Raw genomic sequence first — 21,178 nt, 5'->3', positions numbered from 1 at the left:
TTATGACGTTAAATATGTTATCAACAAATAGATTTTGGAGGTTTGAGGGGTGTGTCACTGACACAGGAATACGTCATTGATACCTTTCAAAGTAAAGTTCTTGTTGCATTTTACAACGAATGGGAGGTATATGTACTGTCGTCTCGCAAGCCAAATGGGACACAATTAATCACATTAAGTCGTCGGTTTTCTCAGAAAGAAAAGCAGCACTCACACGGCATAAACTGAAACGTACGACACAACTGCTCATTTTACTTTGAAAATTCCTGCCCGGAAGTTGATTGATGAGCGTAATTAGCATGTACCATGTAGCGTTGGTAGCTCCCTTATTTACACCGCTGACATATCAGCGTTTAGATAAATACCCTGATGTAGGGAAACGGATAATATAAAGCTTACATAATGACTTAAAAGCGTTTGCTGTCACGGAGTTGTTTACGTGTTTAAAGCTAGCGTTAGCTTGTTTAGCTGTAGTTTTGCGTCAGTCCGAATCAACCCATGTAGACACCCACTACAGACTGAAATACACAAGGTAGGAAGCCTGCTATCAAGTAATTCTGTATCTCACTCAACACATTAATATCTTCTAATGTTGGATATTTGTAGACTTGCAAATTATACTCCAGTTTTCCCCCTACAACACATGTCTGCGTCGTAAAACTGAATCTAATCTGTATCTAAGTGCTGATAAATGGTTGTTTTGTGAACGTGTAGGTGTCAGTGTGCAGGAGATATTATGGCTGACGACCCTCAGAGAAACTTCCGTTCTGCATATTATGAAAAAGTGGGTTTCAGAGGGGTGGAGGAGAAGAAATCACTGGAAATACTGCTGAAGGATAATCCACTGGGTACGTGACATTTACACGAACATGCGAGGAAAACTGTTTTTTATTTACTGTTGCTGTTGGATTAAAGGGTATCCTGTGCAGTGACATCACAAATAGTTGTGATGAAGGGGTTTATATCCACTCTAATAATGTTTCTATCATTTAAATCATACAAATTTGTAATGTAAATGTTTGAAAATGACCATTTTACATTAAAAATGCACATTAATTTCAGGATAGCTTTTGCATTAATGGCCGCTCCATCCTGTTAGAATTGGCTTTATTAAATGCTGTACTTTTCCACGATGGACACGAGACATGACCTTAACTGAGACCTTAACTGATCCAGGAATGGGACGACGAAACAATTAGCCTGGGAAAGCAGGTGCAAGGTTCACACACACATTATTTGGCTTATTCAGAGACATTATTTGGCTTATTCAGAGAATATGACGAAGCATGTTGAACCATATCCAATCATATTTGGTCGACAAGGAGTCCAACCTATGTGAAACAATGAGGCGTATAAATACAAAATGTTACCGGAAATCGAGGCTCTATCTGACGGATTTCCTGCGAGAGGTCTGTCATACTGGGTCCAGCGCTGATATACTCCATTTGTTGCCAGAAATAAAGACTTAATTTAACTTGAGAATACTCTTTACTTTCTTGAGCATCCAATGAAAGAATCGATCTAACAATCCGAAACAGGATGACCCAAATTAAACAGCATCTTCAGGTGCCAGGATTGTTCATTTTGGGATCAAGACACACATGGTCAACATGTGGCTCCAGGGCACAGAAGCAGCTCATCAGATCCCTCAGAAATGAATAAAAACCTGCATTTTGACTGTGAATCTTGAGGCAAAAACAGTCTATTCTGCTCCATATGCATTTAGTTGTTTTGCAGTCTTCTTTGAATTCTTCAAGAGCCAGAAAATCTGGCTTCTAATGGTTTAATTTTCACATTTAAATCATGTGAACGACTCCGTTCACACAGAGACATCTTTCGACGGTCTGACAGCTCAGTCAACCATCTATGAATCTCCAGCGTTAGCTTGATGCTGTCATACGGTGGCTTACCGAACCGACGGAGCATTTTTTAAAAAGATTTCAGTATGATGAAGGCGAATAGCACACTGTGGCCAAACTCTGGCTCTGACTCCTTTAATTATCGCTAATTGGAAAAAGGCTTTTTTGGCGGTCCATGACAGCCACAACCTCTCCGTCCTCTCAACCTTCAAGTCGTTCTAAAGAGCTTTGAGGTGAGTTTGGGCTCATTCTGACGCAGTTTGACTCCATCTCCATAAAGCTGCAAACCAGAGGGGGGGGGGGCTGTCTCTGAGGAATCTCTGATGCCTCTCTTGTTGTAAAATCCCCGCCACTGCATTTCATTGTGCGTTTGAGCCACTGTGCTATAATTCTCTCATCTCTTAAATACACCCTTATGTTGCTCCTGCAAACCTCTAAATGGGATTTCTCAGTAAATGGGAGCATTTTTTTCTTCTTCTCTCAGCCAATTTCCAAACGTTTGTCCTGGTTCCACTCCTGAGAAGTGGTTTAGATGCCCCACAGCGGCTTCTTTGGGCTGCAGTGGTGATGAAGCTGGTGTATTGTTGATGCATTGTTCTCCTTATAGTTGTGCTCGCTTTTGGTTGCAGCGGATTCAGATTTTTTTTTTTCTTTTTTTAACGTGCTACGCGTAGAGATTTCATCCAAATAATCAGAATGAACCATTTTTGTTCCACTGGGATAGTTTTTATAGGAATTACATGATTTTATAGCAACGTTTAGAAATTCATCAACAGATTTTATTGAAAATAAATACAGCAACTTACATGTTAAAGGCTTTTTAAGAAAAATACACAAGGTAGATATGACGTGTGCGGCGGAAGACGAGGCTGTGGCATTATGACGTCATTAAAGGGATAGTTCGCCTCTTCAACATCATTTATGAACATCTTCTTACCCCCTGCTGCGTCCTGTGAGCAGAGTTCCAGCCTCGTTTTGGTGTTGATGAAGGTAGTCCGGCTAGTTGGCTGAAGGGAGATACGAAGGGAGAGAAAATAGTGCCAAGCGATTGTGAGGTCTGACTTTTTCCTGGAGAACCATTTTGTGATGCAAATGTATTACTCTTTTGAACGCATATTGTTTTGAGAAGCAAAACGCTTTATTTTTTAAACCCCAGCCAACTAGCCGGACTACCTTCATCAACGCCAAAACGAGGCTGGAACTCTGCTCACAGGACGCAGCAGGGGGTAAGAAGATGTTCATAAATGATGTTGCTGATATGGGATGTTATACAGCTTCATGTCAAAAGAGGCGAACTATCCCTTTAAGGCAGCGTCGCTCTGTGAAATGGTAGAAAACGGTGAAAAACGTGACTTTCACACATCTGAACGAAGACGATCTGAAGACTATGCAGAAGCAATCGCGCTTTTCTCAGATATTTGCTCACGGGCCCACACTAATTTGAATAATCATCTTAATTTCACATCCCAGAACTTCATCCTCCTTTTCAAATTTCTCTTAAAAACTCCCAACTTCCATCTAATATCCAGGTTAACATGATATTCTGGCAGATTTTTTCATGTTCTTTATCACTTTCAGACACCAAAACGCAGAATTTACCATGAAAAAACAGCCCAAACCTTCCCTGCTCACCTTTGAAAAGCATGTTTTCTTCATTTGCTGAAATAACAGTCGCTGTTTACTCTCTTGCAGACCTAGAAAAGCTGAGCACCTTCAGTCAGAGGTTCCCTCTCCCCTCCATGTACAGGATTCATGTCTGGAAGGTGCTGTTGGGTAAGAAACGTGTATGAAAAGTCACGCACACACCTCCGCGGTCCTGTTTATGTTGGTGTATTTTTTATTACTAATAGATATATCATTTATATATATATATATATATATATATATATATATATATATATATATATATATGTATATATCATTTTAACTCAAGATAGAAAAGAACTTAAGTTTTTGATTTAGTTTTTGATCCAGGGACAGATGGAGACGCTCTCTGATTGGCCGTCTGCTGTCCCCCGCAGGTGTCCTGCCCCCCCACAGCGACTCGCACGCTCTGGTCGGAGCCTACCGGAGGGAGCAGAACCAGGACATTGTGGAGGCTCTGGAGGTGATGAGGTACATCCACCCCTCCACCCCCTCCACCCACGTCTACCTGCGCATGTTCCAGCTGGAGAGCCAGGTCCTCCCGCGCTGCTCCGAGACCTCTCCGCCGGTAAGATGGAGACGAAGCGCATCATGTGACGTGTGCCACTAAAGTCAGAATATATTTTTTTATCCGAAGCACTTTCAATTGTTTTGTACATGAAATGTGCTACAAATAAATTTGATTTGATTTAAATCACAGAGATCCAGTGGCAGCATTGATTCCCACCTGCCACTGTTTAGCTTTCTCACAGGCAGCTTAAACATTTAGTTTTAGCTGCTGATAGTGTTGGCGTTGTGCCCTCTCACATCTGCAAACCATTCTCAAATCTCTGCTGAGGTCTCGTCGAAGTTAAAGCAGAGTTAAGTTAGCAGCCTCTCATTACAGGCTGCTGGAGCCCGAGTTATTTCAAAGATTTATGTCAGAACATCGCTTACAACCATTACGACATCATTAACCGACCAATTAAACGCGCTGGCGGATGTAAGTGCTCGAGGAAACCGCACAGACTTGGCTTTTTCAGGGGGGGGATGTGCCTTAATCATCCACAGCTGCTCAACTCAGAATTTGTTTACATCTATTTAAAACATGAAACTTATCTAAGTTCTGTTTGTTTATGTCTTTTTGCTGCCCAGGATGAAGAAAACGAAGACTTTCTCTCCATCAGCCGAGCCATGGAGGAGATCGTAGACGATCCGGTCGACTGCTACTGGCTCATCAAGTGTTTCATCAGTCAGTTTCACACAAAGTTCGGAGACTCCATACCTCACCTTGTAAGTTCTGTGGGTTTGTTGTTCATCTGAAACGAGCGTGATCATCCATCTTCCTGTTCCTCTTTTATCCTGTTCGGGTTCATAACTCCGGGCGTTCAGATGAAAGGAAACCGGTGTCGTCCTCTTTACGAATGTTTATTCGGCCTCTTAATGAAATATCCAGCTGGTGCAGAATTCTGCACATTTTCAGGAGGAAGCCGACCCTGGAGTTAAGCTGTTTGCTGTCCAGTTTCTTCCATTATTTTGAAAAATGGTTTGAAATTAAGAGAGTTTCAGAGGATTCTCGGAGACCAAATGCACGGCCATGATAAGCAGCTGGGTTATCTATATCTAAGAAGGTGGAAGGATTGGGGGAGCGTTAGCTTGCTGTTGTGAGTCTGTAAGAGCGTCTCACATCGACTGGCAGCTTCCATGATGATGTCACTGCTCCATCAATACAACACAGAAACGGTCACGAGTGGCAAAAACATTCAGTACGACTTCAATCGCTGGTTGGAGTTAAATTAAAGGTCAACGATCTTAAAATGTGTGAAAGTGGATGAAATCTTTAGTGTAGAATCCACTGATGTGTGACTCATGACAGTCAGAGGGGTTCAGGTGTCGTAAATGAGCAGCTTCTGGTGACATTTGTGTATAAAGACAGATTTCTGCTGTTGGGAGTTAAAGGGATAGTTCGCCTCTTTTGACATGAAGCTGTATGACATCCCATATTAGCAGCATCATTTCTGAACATCTTCTTACCCCCTGCTGCGTCCTGTGAGCAGAGTTCCAGCCTCGTTTTGGTGTTGATGAAGGTAGTCCGACTAGTTGGCTGGGGTTTAAAAAATAAAGCGTTTTGCTTCTCAAAACAATATGCGTTCATCAGAGTAATACATTTGCATCACAAAATCGTGTAACTATCCCTTTAAATCTAGGCTAAAAACCTACTTATTTAGGATGGCTTTTAATACCCAGTAGTATGATGACACTTTTATCTTATTTTATCTTGATTTTGTTGTATTTTATTGCTTTCACTGTTTCTTTTATTGTTTTTATTTGTTTTTACTTCTTCTTCTCTTTATTTATCACCTGCTGTAAAGCACTTTGGTACACCGTAAGGATCGTCTGTAAAGGGCCGTATAAATAAAGTACATTTACATCTAAATTATCCATTAAATGTAAAATGTAAAATGCATTAAACAGATGCAGGTTTACGTATCCGACTAAAAGAATCCTGATGGGAACTTATGTCCTGCACAGGTTCGGTCAGCTGGTGGAGCTCAGAACATGCAACATTCCAGTTAATGGGAAAGATCCACAGCACATTAGGAACCATGGAGTAAATGTCTAGTTTAATTACGATTACATTTCCTTTAAGTGTGCGCCATTGAATGAAGACTTTCTTTTCTTTTCGGACCGTTGTTGTGCAGCCGAAGAGCCTGGAGCACTACCTGAGTCAGGAGGAGCCCCGGCTGCTGAACCATCTGAAGAGCGCCGGGGCGCTGGCTCAGCTGCCCTACGGCCTCTGGTTCAGGCGCTGCTTCGCTGGCTGCCTGCCTGAGTCCAGCCTGCAGAGGTCAGTTTCACCAAAGTTAAAGTTAAAGCACGTTACTTTAAGAGCTCCACGCCTCCTTTGAGATCTGGTTGTACATTTAAAAAGCTGGTGTTGAAGTTGTTTAATTGGTCTAACTGTGGATCCGTCTTCAGGGTGTGGGACAAGGTGATCAGCGGTTCCTGTAAGATCCTGGTGTTCGTGGCCCTGGAGATCCTGCTCAGCTTCAAGATCATGTTGATGGGCATCAGTCGACCAGAGGGCGTGGTCAGATTTCTGTCTAATGTAAGTGAACGGTGCTACTTTATTCTAGTTCAGGAATAGTTCTCCAGGCTTCTTGAAGGACATCCCACAGCTCTTCTTTGGATGTGGGCTGCCTTTTGTTGCGTTCTCTGCCAACATGATGCCACACTGCTTCAGTAATGTTGAGCTCCGGGCTCTGGGGAGGATTCATCCCTCCATCAGACCTGCTGCCACTGATTTTCAGCCCACTTCTTGTGTCCTTTGGCACAGCTCAGCCTTTTCTCCCTGTTTCCCTTCCTTAAGAACGGCTTCTTGACAGCCACCCTTCCATGGAGCCCATTTCTGATGAGGCTTGGGCCAACAGCAGATGGATCAGCTGAAGGTCCAGATGCATCTCTCAGCTCCTGTGTCAGGTCTTTGCTGGATGTTTTCCTCTTTCTTAAGGACATCACTTTCAGATCCTGTTCATCTGCTGGAGATAGTTCTTTAGGCCTGACACTTCTTCTTCTGTCCTCCACTTGTCCAGTTTCCTCAAATGTTTTAAGGACACACTGCACACCATGCTGAGATATGCCAAGTTTTCAGCTAACAGCTCTTTGGGAATCACCTTGTTGCTGCAGAAATCCTGTTTTCTGTCTGTCACACTGTGCTATCTTTGCTGTTTTTCACACATGCAGCTAAAGAAATGGGAACAAATCTTAATTCCAGTCTAAAACCCACAAAGAGCTTCTAGATTATTCATTTCTGGTGGCATAAAGCAGTTTAATCATCTAATTTATATGAATTGTTCCATAATTAGTCATTAGATTATATCTTATATTCCTTTTTTAAGCTTTAAATTGAATCTTATTTACTTTTTCTTGATGTTGTATAACATATAATTCTTATTATTGTCTGTTTTTTTTTCTACTTTTAGATGTGATAACATTCATTTTTTTGGGATTAGGATTTTTTCTTTGCTGTTTTTCACAGATGTTATTTCAGGTTAAAGGTTTAAACTTTTATCGTGTGCATCAGTTGGTTCTAACACTGAGTCGGGCGCTTAATTCCAGATCAAATGTACGTCGATAAGTTGAATATTATCTTTTGTGAGTTGCTGTGGTGTAAAAAGGATTTCAGACGAATGTGAAAAAGCATAAAAATTGTCACTATCGCAGAGCGACGCGATCGGGGAGAAAGAAATGAGATGCTGTGAGTTTCACAGGATGATGAATGCTGACTTCCTGTTTCAACTTTTCTTTAAAGTTTACTTTTATGGCTCTTTTCTTAGTGAGCTTACAAAGGATTTCACAAAGAAAAAAACTGTCATTTAGAAACTGAATGATTATTAACAAAGAAAGCAAAATAAGAGCATATTATGGGATGTACAGTGCTGTACTAAAGTCTTTGCTTCCCCTTCATTTCTTTATATTTCCCTTCAAGCAGACAGATTTTCCCATAATTAAAGTAGTCTTGAGCAATAGCTTTTTCAGTCCAGTCCACTTAACTCTGACCTATGACTCATTCAGGCAGGAAAAAGGCTCCTAACTCAAGGGCTGAACCAGCGTTGTGTCCACACATAACAGACAACTTAGCAAAGAAGCCGTTTTAAACTGGATCTTTAGGCTTTTTTCCTCTTTCTTAAGGACATCACTTTCAGATCCTGTTCATCTGCTGTAGATAGTTCTTTAGGTCTGACACTTCTTCTTTTGTCCTCCACTTGTCCAGTTTCCTCAGATGTTTTAAGGACACACTGCACACCATGCTGAGATATGCCAAGTTTTCAGCTAACAGCTCTTTGGGAATCACCTTGTTGCTGCAGAAATCCTGTTTTCTGTCTGTCACACTGTGTTATCTTTGCTGTTTTTCACACATGCAGCTAAAGAAATGGGAACAAATCTTAATTCCAGTCTAAAACCCACAAAGAGCTTCTAGATTATTCATTTCTGGTGGCATAAAGCAGTTAAATCATCTAATTTATATGAATTGTTCCATAATTAGCCATTAGATTATATCTTATATTCCTTTTTTAAGCTTTAAATTGAATCTTATTTACTTTTTCTAGATGTTGTATAACACATAATTCTTATAATTGTCTGTTTTTTTCCTACTTTTCTACTTTTAGACGTGATTACATAAATTTTTTGGGGATTAGTATAGTTTTTAAACTGAATTTCATATATTAATTTGACTCTTTTGGTAACTGAAAGCAGTTGTAACGTAAATATACAAAAAAGTTGAAACTGTGAAGCTGTTTTTCACAGATGCAACTAAAGAAATGGGAACAAATGATGTGTCTCTGTGACAGGCTGCTGGGAACAAAGTGCCTAAAGATCCAGTTTAAAATGTGGACACAACACTGGTTCATCCCTTGAGTTAGGAGCCTTTTTTCTGCCTGAATGATTCATAGGTCAGAGTTAAGTGGACTAGACTGGACTGAAAATGAGTGAAAAAGCAGAAAATGTCCAAAAAAAGCCTCTAAAAGACCTTCAGAAAGCTGGAGAACTGTTGCTCAGGACCACTTTAACAAATTAGAAGAAAGTCTGGCTGCTTGGAGGAAAAATATGAAGAAATGACGGCTGGATTAAGACAGTAAAACTAACAAAAATACAAATGGAGACGACATATTCACAATAAACAGATTATTAACAGAATATTCTGATGAACCAGCCTAGAAACGGTTTCATGTTGTGGTTTCTGACCCGTTTGGAGCTTCGTGTAACACTTCTTTACTCCACGTGTCTCCTTCAGGTGCCGCAGGACAACACAGACGCGATTGTGACCAAAGCCATCGACTTGTGGCACAAGTATTGCGGCAACCCAGTTCACGCCGTGTAGAAATCTGGAGCTGGAGGACTGAACCCGACTCTGTGAGGCTCCGTCTGAGCATGACTGACCTGAGAACTCCCCGAACACTTCCGCTAAGCCCGGGCTTCTTATTCCGCCGTTCCTCTGGGAATCAGACGAACCTCGGGGGCAGAGAGGCGACCCCACAGATGGGAGGCGGATGGCGACACGAAGAAGACCAGGAAGCTCAAACTTATTATTTTTTTTAATAAGTTTCTTTTCTTTAAGAAACTTCGTACATCATAGAAGACTCACAATAAATTAATACTCACATGCAGTTATTCTGTTTTACAAAAAAAACATTTTGAAAATCCTCTTTATGTTTATGCACATCCTATATTTTTCTCCCCAAACACCTTTTAAATGCACGGGATTCCTGACTCTTTGTACACAAGCGCGCACACATGCACGCTCACTCAGACACACGGGCGCTACAGAGCAGTTCCCCTCGCTAATGCGGTCCCGGCCGCTAATTCACGGACCCGGTTTGAGCTGTAAACGAAAAACTTGAGTAAGGTGGCCGGGTTTTAGTATTTTCTTCTGTAAAAAGGCTCATTTTTCTTGTAATTCAGCTGAGATCAGGAACTATTTACTGCGTCTGCACACAAGATAATTTGGCTACTTTGAAATCCCTGTAAAGAATGCTGTAGGCACACGCTCTGAGATGCGTTCAGGGTCCACAGCAAGTCGAGTCGCTTCGGGTTAAAGTGGGAATCTGAGGTTTTTGAGCTCTTCAATGCTGCCCATAAACAGATGGACAATTATCTCTCAGTTAATTGATGTGAAACGTGTTTGAAGACTTTAATTTCTGCGGTTAATTTGACTTTGATTGGGTTTCAGCTGCCGGCGACAGCAAACTGCGTCATCTGTGGAATAAAACTGAGCCAACACACACATTTCCCCCAGGGAAGATAACGTCCAGTTGAAAGGAGAGTGAGGGCCAGAGCACAACCATAAAAATAAATTAAATACCCGGCGTCTTTATCTCCAACCGTTTCTCCCCCATCGACGACATTGGCACAGATTGTGTGTTCGAAAACAGAAGTGCACCATCTCTTCATTAAAAATGAAAAAAAGACAATTAAAAGCTTTTGAATATCAAGAAGTCTGTAAAATTCCCACAGATGGGAGACAACAGTCCAGAGTTAAATCCTCCTGAAAGTTTTTCTGCTTCCGTGTTTCCTGTGACGGCTCAAACGCCGACGCCGAGGTCAACTCGTCACTTTTAGGCTGACGCTGGTTCGCCGGCGGCAGTCTGAACACACGGAGCTCCCGTCGGTGTATAAAAAAAGTGGCAGAGGTTCGACTGAGTTGATTTATGGTCGGTGAAACCTGCAGGGAGAAAAATATTAGAGGAAGTGAGTGGCTGAAGTGCTAAGCAGTTTGGTCTTATTTCCAAAAAAAAACAAAAAACAAAAAAGAAGCTTTTGTGGGATTTAGTGACATCTAGTGGTGAAGCTTCACTTTGCAACCAACTGGGAGGAATCTACGACCATAAAAGGAACCCTATGGACAAGGTGCTTGCTCTTTTTCCAAATTAAAATTCCAGACTTTTTTAAAACTGATACTTTTTTTCCCAAGACCTTGACTCTATGTACTTGTAACTTGTGTCCCTACTTCATTGGTTGAGATTGTACCAACTGTGTTTATTAGAAATGTTAATATTTATAGGCTAGTATTCAATGAACAAATGCATTATTCACAGTAAATTATGCTTTTACTGATGAAAACATGAAAATCACAAGTACATGTCAATAGACCTCAGCAGTGACGTTACGAAAATGTGCCAGACTAGGCTAAGCATGCGCTGATTGGATCTCATCCCATTAGGCTAATACAGTACATGACCAGTTAGTAAAATGATAGTTTTATAGCCTACTTTCTTATTTCTCATTTCACAATGCCTTTCAGCATACTGTAAAATTCTACCATACATTTATTTACCATACTTTATTAAGACTTTCACACAAAATTCAAGACTTTTCAAGGTCTGGAAAACAGTGCTTTAAAATTCCATACTTATTAAGACTTTCAAGAGTTGCGCAAGCACCCTGTATGGAGCCTATATTTGGTTTGTACCTTCTGGGCTACTGTAAGTGATCCTAAGAGCTGGAATAGGAGCAAGTTAACTCCTTTTTTCATGATTCTTGAAGACGTTTCGCCTCTCATCTGAAAGGCTTCAGTTTTAAACTGATTAGTGGGAAGTTTTGGCTCGTAAGTACCATTCACATGGTGGGTCTTGTGACCAAAACGTGCTTGTTCCGGCAGTTAAACGGCTCATTTTCAAGCTTTTTTAAAGTTATAGACAGTTTTCCAGAGTCTGAATGAAAGCGGGAAGAATCTCACAAAGAGTTCGGTTATTCGGTGGCTAAAACGCTTTATTTTCGGGATCCCAGCCAACTAGCCGGACTACCTTCTTCAACGCCAAAACGAGGCTGGAACTCTGCTCACAGGACGCAGCAGGGGGTAAGAAGATGTTCATAAATGATGTTGCTGATATGGGATGTCATACAGCTTCATGTCAAAAGAGGCGAACTGTCCCTTTAAACTCGTAGGAAACACCGTAACCTGGATGAGTGAGAATCGACACCAAACTTTGAAATGGCTCCGACACACAAAGCGAGCAATCGTCAGTGAAGAAGCGTCTCAACTGTCGTCTTTACCAACAGCAACCGAAGACGAACTATTAACCGTGATGCACGAGCATGGGCGTCACACCCGTGGGGGATGGGGGTGTTTCGACACCCCCACTTCTATAGCAAGATGATTTCACCCCCCACACATTTTCCAAGGGTAAACCAGTTTGCCCCATGGATGTATTATATTAACGGTTTGCCCACCCTCGTAGTGCACCAACATAAAATGTGTTTTAAAGACTCTGTGCCCTCTTTAGAATAATTCCATCCAGATTTGAGCAGTGTAACTATTGTAGTTTCCATACAGGATCTAGTTTAGGGTGATGAGAATACAAATAAAAAGCAGTAAAATGGCCCTGTTCTGCATCTTCACAAATCAGAAAAAGGTTTCACAAATCCCAAACAAGGTTTCAATGAATCTATAGCCTCTTTAGAATAATTCCATGCAGATTTGAGCAGTGTAACTATTGTAGTTTCCATACAGGACCTAGTTTAGGGCGATCAAAATGCGAAAAATGCAGTGAAATGGCCCTTTATGCCTATCCCTTTAATTCGCGAATCCGAGGCCAACTTCAGCGTCGTGTCTCTGGGCTTGATGTGGCGCTCATGTGCCCCCCCGGAACACCCCCACATTTAAAATCACTGCTCCACCCCTGTGCAGGAGAACCCAGATCTGTTCATAACGGCTGATCATCACGTCCTCAGGGAGAAGGTCGCGTATCGAGCTCAGAGTCATCGAACTTCAGCTCAGCTAGCTTGGAACCGGGCGAGTAGTTGCTATAGATGCAGCAGGAACTCGTATCTAATGGAAAACCCTGAAAAGGCCCATAAAGCCCCACTGGAGAGGAGCTCTGCAGCCTTCTGCTCTAAGCACGCCGACACCTCTGCGTCTCCGATCGGGGAGCTTTCAGAAATTCACCGACTTCGAAATTGCATCTTGGAGACTGATTGGAAGTCTTCACGCTTGGCTGCTTGTAATTATGCTTTTAACAAGCTGGCGGGGGACGCAGCGAGTTACGCTTGGACTGATTTAAAAGCCGAGCGAGGTCCAGGGAGGATGAGCCCAACACCACCTCTGTGGTGGCGCCACCTTCAGGACAAACCTGGCACAGTTATCTTGACTCCATCACTGTAATGCTCTTTTAACTGGACTTCCCAAAAAGAGCATTAAACATCTGCAGCTCATCCAGAACGCTGCTGCTGGAGTTTTAACCCGGACTAAGAGATCTGAACACATTTAAAATCTTTACTCTGGCTTCCAGTCAGTCACAGAATAGATTTTAAAAGCCAGCTGGTGGTTTACAATCTGTGATATGTTCAGATAATATAAACCCAGCAGAGCTCTGAGATCCAAGGACTCAGGTCAGCTGGTCCAGTCCAGAGTCCAGACCAAACATGGAGAAGCAGCATTTAGCTGTTATGCTGCAAACAAGTGGAACAAACTGCCAGTGGAGATTAAACTTTCACCAAATGGAGACATTTTTAAATCCAGGTTAAAAACATTTCTGTTCTCATGTGTCTATGCACGATATCTTTGAACTTATCGGCTTGTTTTTAATCATTTAAATGATTTTATTTGTTCCTCTTTATATTCTTTGATGTATTTTTAATGCTTCTTCCACTCCCTCCTGCAATGCTTTTATTTTATCTGAAGCACTTTGAACTGTTCTGTACATTAAAGGTGCTACAAATGAATTTGATTTGATTTCCAGATGAGTTTCACTCACCTGGTGAAATGACGGCTCGACTCGTGCACCTCCATCTCTGTGCTTTTGAACTCATTCAGCTCCTTTCTGATGGCAGCCTGCACAACACACCAACACCAGATCAGACACGGCGCCACATGACGGGACATTTCTCGGGGTCTGTTGTGAGTTTGTGAGGGATGAACCTTATCTGCGGCAGTGAGCCGGGTCCAGGGCTTGTCTGCTCTCCGGTCGTAGTCCTGAGCCTCGGCCACCTCCACGTAGTCGCTGAAGCGGATCAGGATCTTCGCCTCCCTCAGCTCTTCGACTGTGGGCCTCTGGCTGAGCTGAGGGGTGGAAACAAAGAGGTGTTTACGTTTAAAAAGCATCAAATTACCACCACAAATAGACACTTTTCAGCCACTTAACTCTTAAAAAAGGCTCCTAACCAGTGGAACAGAAAACTTTGCCCCCAAAAAAATCCCCTTTTCATGGTAAAATGTGAAGAAATGAGAAACTGTAAAGCTAAATAATACAAAATGTCACCACCAATGTCTGGTTAAGGCAGGTTTGGGTGGGAGAAACCATTCAGTTGGGTTTTACTCCCTCATTGTAAAACAGTGCGCAGCTGCCTTTACATCCTATTTGATAATAATAAGTAGTTCTGCTACCAAACATCTCACATTTTCTGCCCTTTTGGTTGTTTTTCCAGATTGTTTTTAAGAGAACAAACCTCTAGAAGCTTTATTTATACAGTTTTTAACAAAAAAAGCACTTATATATGTTATATTTCTGCCTATTTAAACTGTGATGCCATGTATTCACCAACAGATTGCAGTTCCACGCTCTGCAGAAGTTAATTCATGAAAGAACGCAGTTACATGTAGGAGTAACAGCATCTTTAACCACTTGTTTAAACGCCCAAACTGACACGTATAGGATGAACATACAGGGCAGGGTGGGATTCTTTAAGTCAACTTTAATACAAGACTCTGTTCATTTGGTAAACTGTGGTCCTTTTACAGTAAATGGAGACTCTGTGGACTGAACCCCAAATGTTACAATGAAGGTCCTCAACATATTAGATTAAAAACTGGCCTCCATGGTGGCTGCATCCATCTTTTATATGGAATCTGTGTGATTAATTTACAGAAATCCATTTTTTTTCTATCTTAGACAATAAAATATGGACAATTGTCTGGACCTAAGTTTTTTAGTACTTTTCCTGATCATATCTGCTGTATGTTAGCTTTAGCGTGCGGCTAAATGTAAAATATCTGGAGATATGAGGGTGAAAATGAGTGAAAACTTCTATCCTACAACATGAAAACCCATAATAAAGCTTTAGTTGATCATTGTGGAGGCAGCAGCTGTTCTTTTAGCGCAGACGGCCCTTAAACCGTCACTCACACCCATCTTTTTGTGGATATGATGATGCTCCCGACTCTGAAACGAGCCATTTAAACCTGTCGCCACCAGCGTCCTGCTGGTTTTCTCCCTGTTTTCTGACCTAAATAACAAGATGATGTGACCCGTAATACTATCAACCTCCTCTCAAAAAGGGCTGGAATATGACAGGAGGCAGTTTGGTCTCCACGGTAACCGTGTTCCCACTTTCAGCTTACCTTCTTTGATAAATGCCTCTTTATCTCCCTCTTCTCCTCCTGCTCCTCCTGATCGTTTCGAGCTGCAGGGAGCAGCAGAAAGACCACAGTCACACGCCGTCATGATGGATTTTTTTTTGCCTTTCTTTGTGAAGAGTGACTTACGTTTCAGTATGTTTCTCTGCTCCAGCTCCTCTGCTGTCGGCCTCTGACTCAACCGCCTGAAAAGAGGAGATTAAATCTATTTTTGTAGCAGTTCAACCTTCGTATGCAACCTTTCAGAACATCGTTACTGCACCATCCTCAAAAATCTCACACAGGAGATTTCCCTCCTGAGAGTCGCTGACGGTGCATTTAATGTCACTTTTACGGGGCCTGTATGTTGGGTTAGGGTTATCAGGGGTTATGCAGGGCTGGGATGGTGAGGACAACAAAAAGAAGGGTTCAAAGATCAGTTTTCTGTGGAGTTTATTTATGGAAGTTTTTCTGTGACATCAGAGTTTGAATACAAATTTCTAAAACTGAAGTTTCAAAAAATTCAGTGGAAAAAATTCAATGGAAAAAGAATTTAATTGAAACAAAATTCAATGGAAAAATAATTTAATTGAAACAAAATTCAGTGGAAAAAAAATTCTGTGGAAAAAAATTAAATGGAAAAAAAATTCAACTTCAAAAAATTCAGTGGAAAAAAAAATAAACTTAAAAAATTAAATGGAAAAAAATTAAACTTCAAAATATTTCAGTGGAAAAAAAATTCAACTTCAAAAATTTCAGTGGAAAAAATTCAACTTCAAAAATTTCAGTGGAAAAAAATTAAACTTAAAAAAATTAAATGGAAAAAAATTAAACTTCAAAAAATTTCAGTGGAAAAAAAATAAACTTAAAAAAATTCAATGGAAAAAAATTCAGTGAAAAAAAATTTCAACTTAAAAAATTTCAGTGGAAAAAAAAATTCAACTTCAAAAAATTGATTTATTTTAAAGTTGAATTTTTTCCCATTGATTTTTGTTTTTAGAAATTGATTTTTTTTTACACTGTTGGTTTTTCAAAGTCTGATTTTGATGCTGTAAAAATTCAATATTAGAAATACGTATTCAAACACTGATGGCACAGAAAAACTTCCATATTTATTGCAGCTTTACCTCCCTAAACCCGGACTCACCTGTGATTCTGCTGCTCGTGGGTGCGGGCGGGAAATGGCTCACCTGGTCAGTTTGGTGGCCGTTTGTTGTCGGAACTCGAGCCGCTCCTGGTCCGACTGCATCGGCAGGATGTTCTTCTCCTCCAGCTCCCTCTTGGACGGACGGTTGCTCAGCTTGAGGGCCAGCGAGTCTTTTCGTAGAACCTTAATGGCCAGCATGCCTTCGGGAGAAATGGGACGCATGCTGTGATAGTGCCGACTGTAGCGACCTTTCACCACAGAGGAAAAGAAAGAGCTTTACTTGTAAACAGCATTTCATCCTCTTCTTCTTCCTCATCATCGTCCTCTTCCTCCTCGTCATCTTCATCCTCCTCCTCCTCCTCCTCCTCCTCCTCTTCTTCGTCCCTGTACATGCCCGGCGGGCCCTCGTACTCCGCCTCACTGGGGAGGTTCTCTTTGTCGTCGTCGCACTCGATCATCACTGTGGGAACAGTGTGCATCATGGAGCTGCAGGTCGGTGGGAAAGGTCAAAGGTCAGACGTGCATGTGCATCACTCTGCGGAGGAGCATAAGGACGTGTCTGCGCACGGTTTAAAATCAGCCTACGCATCTCAGAACAAAAAGTTCCATCCAATCAGAGGAGGGACGAATGCAACGATGGTCAGAAAAACAACTCAAGCATGGGCGCAGATGGCACTGTGAACCTGGGGGGGGCATGACCCCCCAGATTCACAGTGACCCTCATCCCGTCCCTATTTAAAGGGACACTATGTAATAAATTAAGTCATTTATTAGCTCAAATCAACATATTCATTCATAAATTAGTCCTCATTGGTGTAAAATTATCTCTGTCAAAAATCTCACTTATCCTCCTGAGTGAAGAATAACTTGTCTGTATCTACATAGAGCGGGTAAGCTCTAAGGAGGCTGCCATGTCCTTCCGGTCTATGAAAAACGACGAAGTGCCGAGAGGGACATAAAGCACTTCGAATCGCGTTTTCCCCAACGCCAGGCCTGCAAGCGGAAATGACGCCATTTTGACGTCACGTCACGCTACCGGCACTAATGGTAAATAGATTTTATCTGGTAAATTATCCCACTAATAATGCATTGATTGTTACCAAACTTCTGCCGTAGTACACATAGGCTCTTAACTCACAAAACGAGGCATTAGAAAGTTTGTAAGTTTACCGGGAGTTTATTTAAAAGAACACTTTCCAGATAGCAACTACACACTGCTGCTAACGCTAACGCTACTGCTGCTAACGCTAACGCTGCGTCGACGTCACTTCCGGTAACTCCCGGAATATGATTTGCACACCAAAGGCTATGTCACCTTATGTTATCTGACATGTCATCTGTCATCTGTATTTATAGTGTTATGTATACCTTTGTACTGTGTGTCTTGATGTCTTTTTGTTTGTATGGACCTTGAGTCTGAAGCCATAGCTTCTTGAATCTTGACACATACCGCCTGCCGTAGTTCAAGAAGTTGCAACGCACATTTGAAAACGCGAGGCGCTAGAGAGCAAATTCATTCGACTTTGCAAAATAAAATTGCACCACTAGATGGGGGAAGAAATTACATAATGTCCCTTTAAGGCACCAAACATCGCCGATAAAACCGGTGATTACTGTCCCGTTACTTTGACTAATTCACATTGCAGCGTGCATTGAGAGCCCGGCGTTTGTGCGCTACAGCTAATGATGCGTTCCAGTTGTAAACGGATGTTGGAATTTCCTAGATCCAAGTCAGATTTTTAATCCGAACAACAATGTGAAGTCGGATCCGGATTAATCCTACCAGCCCTACGTAGAACTCATGCTATCTGCTGCTCACCTAAACAGCAGTTACAGGCTTTTTTTTTGCATGTTTGTAAGGATGAGAGTGCTCAACTTTGGGGTCACATGGTTCCGTGTTTCATTGTAAGTAGGGCTGGGCGAGTTAACTCGTTATTATCGCGCATTATTGCAGGTTTTATTATTTATTCTATTATATTACTGAATGCTGCTGTGAAGCCACTCAAACAGCGATTTGGGAATGTTTAAAATCCTTTACCTGTAGCTGGATGCTCACCTCTCAAATCTCTGCATGGTGAGGGCCAGGGTCTTGTTGAGCTCCTCGATGATGCGGCTGGGCGGGTGAACGGGCAGCATCCCGTACGGCAGCGAGTGGCCGCCCATCGGAGGATGGCTCGGAGGGGCGGGGCACTTGTGGAAGGCGACTGAAGAGGGCTCCATGTTCCCTGCAGGCACTGAGATCATGAGCTTCTTTGGAGGCAGAGGAGGAGACAACTTCACAGACATACAAGGCAACTTCACATGATGGCCGTCTGCGCGAGGGCAAGGAAGTGAGACAGTAACACACACGTGCAGGGCTTGGAAAAAAGTACAGATTTATTCTGTTTCTGCTTTTTTTGTCACACTTAAAGGGATAGTTCGCCTCTTTTGACATGAAGCTGTATGACATCCCATATTAGCGACATCTTTTATGAACATCTTCTTACCCCCTGCTGCGTCCTGTCGGCAGGCGGCAGCAGGCAGTGATACGAAGGGAGAGAAAATAGGGCCAAGAGATTGTGAGGTCTGACTTTTTCCTGGAGAACGATTTTGTGATGCAAATGTATTACTCTGTTGAAACGCTTTATTTTCGGGACCCTAGAAAACTAGCCGGACTACCTTCGACTACTTTCGTCAACGCCAAAACGAGGCTGGAACTCTGCTCACAGGACGCAGCAGGGGGTAAGAAGATGTTCAGAAATGATATTGCTAATATGGGATGTCATACAGCTTCATGTCAAAAGAGGCGAACTGTCCCTTTAAATGTTTCAGATCATCAAATAAATTTTAGCATCAGACAAAGCTAACCTGAGTAAACTACTACCAATAAACCGCTCGTTCCACCTCTTGGCTTTTACATTTTCTTTGCTTTAATTCAGCCACGTCGGAGGGTTTTCCGTCTGTTTCAGGTCGAGCGACAGCAGCTGAATCAGATTTAAGTCCAGACTTTGACGAGGCCACTCCAGGACCTCCATTTTGTTTTTCTCTGAGCCACTCAGAGGCGGACCTGCTGGTTACCTGCTGATGTGCTAGAGAGCAGAATTCATAGTTACATCGAACCCTGAATCCTGAAGCAGCAACGCAGCCCCGGACCATCACACTTCCACCACCGTGTTTGACTCCTTTTCTGAAATGCTGCGTCGGTTTTACAGCAGATGTAACAGAGAGACTCTCCCATGGAGAGAATCATGACCCCTGGCCTTAACTGAGGCATGTGAGGCCTTTAGATGTTCTGGTAGGCCGGCCACTCCTTAAAAATGTCTTAAAAACGGCCTTGGGACCCTTTCCAGGCTGATAGATCTCCTCTTTCTTTAGATCGGGGCATGATGCGTTGCTTTTTGAGATCCTTTAGCCTCCTTAATGTTGTCAGGCAGGTTCTATTTAAGGGATTTTTTTGATTCTACAGGTCTGGCAGGAAATCAGCCTTAAAAATAAGCGGTTAATGACTGTTAATTCATGATTTAACAATGACATTTTCACACGGTTCCAGGTGGGTTTGGATAGCTTTTTTCCCCCAAAATAAATAAATGGCCTGATATTAAAATTTGTTTGATGATCTTAAACATTTAAGCGTGGCAAAATAAGAAGAAAATACGTCCTCAACACACGTGCACGCCATCATGAGCGCGCACCGGGACCGGCCTACCTGTGATGTGATTAGGAAGCCTGCTGAAAGGTTTGGGGGGCAGAGCGGGAGGTTGTTTGTGTAGCGTCGGAGGTCTGGAGAGGGTCGATTCGGCGCTTTCACTTGGATACGCTGCGGACGTCTTTGTGGGCGGAGCCTGGCTGGGTTTCTGGGCGTGGTCTTGTTGACACGCTCCATCACTCGGCATTAGAAACTCTATTGAGCCCAAGAAAAAACAAACAGAAAAGGCTGTGAGAGGCCCAGAATGTGTTGAAATAAGTGAGGAGGGAGCAGGTGCTGAGGCTCTGCTGCCTACCTACAGCTGCCGCCGCGCCCTCCATCAGCTCAGTACCTTCAGACTCCGACAGGCTGGAGCCGAACACCGGGGAGCGCCCGTTCTCCATCTTCACCTCCTCCCGGAGAGCCGGCGATGAGCCGTCTGCAGACCGTGTGAAAGTTAAAGAGTTAACTAACAAACTGACTAACTGGTTATTTAGATGCTTTAACAGAAAACAGTTAGTGAACATGTAGTAATCTCCTTTAAAGGCCTTCTTTAAAGTCAGTGGGTGGCTTTAATGTTCTTGGATGGTGCTGAAACATAGCGGTGCACCAATGAAAACACAGGCTGTGTTCCAAACCGCATACTTCTACTACTCCTACTACTCATACTGACTTTTTTCCCGGATGCATACTAGATTCTCCGAAATGTTGGGTATGCATCATGAGGTTACTACTCATACTCAAACTACCCAAGATGCAACGTAACGTGACGTCGCCGATCGTCATTTCCTGTCAAAACGGCAGTTTCAAGCTAGCTACAACGAAGGTAGGTTCACTTCCTGTTTTCAAAACAAAAGCACCAATTGTATGGTAATAGCTTTCCCTATGATAAAAGGCAACTGGTATTTTATTTTGTGAAAATAACCGGAAGTGCGTTAGCTCACTGCGGCTAGCTTTAGTAGCGCCGAATTTGTGGGAACAAAATTGTAAACAGCCGGTATTTTGTCAGGTTTTCAACACGTTGGGGATCTAAACGACTACTTTCTCACCTG

At 42.4% G+C, this 21,178-nt stretch overlaps 2 protein-coding genes across 2 annotated transcripts in view; one reads left to right on the top strand and one right to left on the bottom strand.

Annotated features, from left to right (window-relative positions):
* Positions 1-285: 285 nt before the first annotated feature.
* tbc1d7 (TBC1 domain family, member 7) lies at positions 286-9,648 on the top strand. The gene is made up of 8 exons (XM_075486010.1): positions 286-532; positions 715-848; positions 3,552-3,632; positions 3,881-4,071; positions 4,638-4,775; positions 6,185-6,330; positions 6,462-6,591; positions 9,280-9,648. Exons 2-8 carry the CDS (start codon positions 737-739, stop codon positions 9,364-9,366), a joined length of 885 nt encoding a protein of 294 aa, XP_075342125.1. The 5' UTR covers positions 286-532; positions 715-736; the 3' UTR covers positions 9,367-9,648.
* phactr1 (phosphatase and actin regulator 1) overlaps positions 9,598-21,178 on the bottom strand; it is a 49,697-nt gene continuing 38,116 nt past the window's right edge. Inside the window, exons 4-13 of the mRNA XM_075486009.1 lie at positions 20,443-20,565; positions 20,148-20,342; positions 18,519-18,696; positions 16,743-16,948; positions 16,506-16,662; positions 15,466-15,521; positions 15,322-15,383; positions 13,903-14,043; positions 13,739-13,815; positions 9,598-10,707 (exon numbers count right to left, since the gene is read on the bottom strand). Coding sequence (XP_075342124.1) covers positions 10,692-10,707; positions 13,739-13,815; positions 13,903-14,043; positions 15,322-15,383; positions 15,466-15,521; positions 16,506-16,662; positions 16,743-16,948; positions 18,519-18,696; positions 20,148-20,342; positions 20,443-20,565 — 1,211 coding nt within the window. The 3' untranslated portion in view covers positions 9,598-10,691. The remainder of the gene's footprint in view (positions 10,708-13,738; positions 13,816-13,902; positions 14,044-15,321; positions 15,384-15,465; positions 15,522-16,505; positions 16,663-16,742; positions 16,949-18,518; positions 18,697-20,147; positions 20,343-20,442; positions 20,566-21,178) is intronic.

Source organism: Odontesthes bonariensis, chromosome 15 (assembly GCF_027942865.1).
Source record: "Odontesthes bonariensis isolate fOdoBon6 chromosome 15, fOdoBon6.hap1, whole genome shotgun sequence".
NCBI lineage: Eukaryota > Metazoa > Chordata > Actinopteri > Atheriniformes > Atherinopsidae > Odontesthes > Odontesthes bonariensis.
This window is presented reverse-complemented; position numbering and strand designations above follow the sequence as displayed.

Coding starts and splice junctions, on each gene's coding strand:
- tbc1d7 (XM_075486010.1), top strand. CDS start 737: ATGGCTGACGACCCTCAGAGAAACTTCCGTTCTGCATATTATGAAAAA. Junction 3,633..3,880: donor TGTCTGGAAGGTGCTGTTGG/GTAAGAAACGTG, acceptor TGTCCCCCGCAG/GTGTCCTGCCCCCCCACAGC. Junction 6,592..9,279: donor TGGTCAGATTTCTGTCTAAT/GTAAGTGAACGG, acceptor TGTCTCCTTCAG/GTGCCGCAGGACAACACAGA.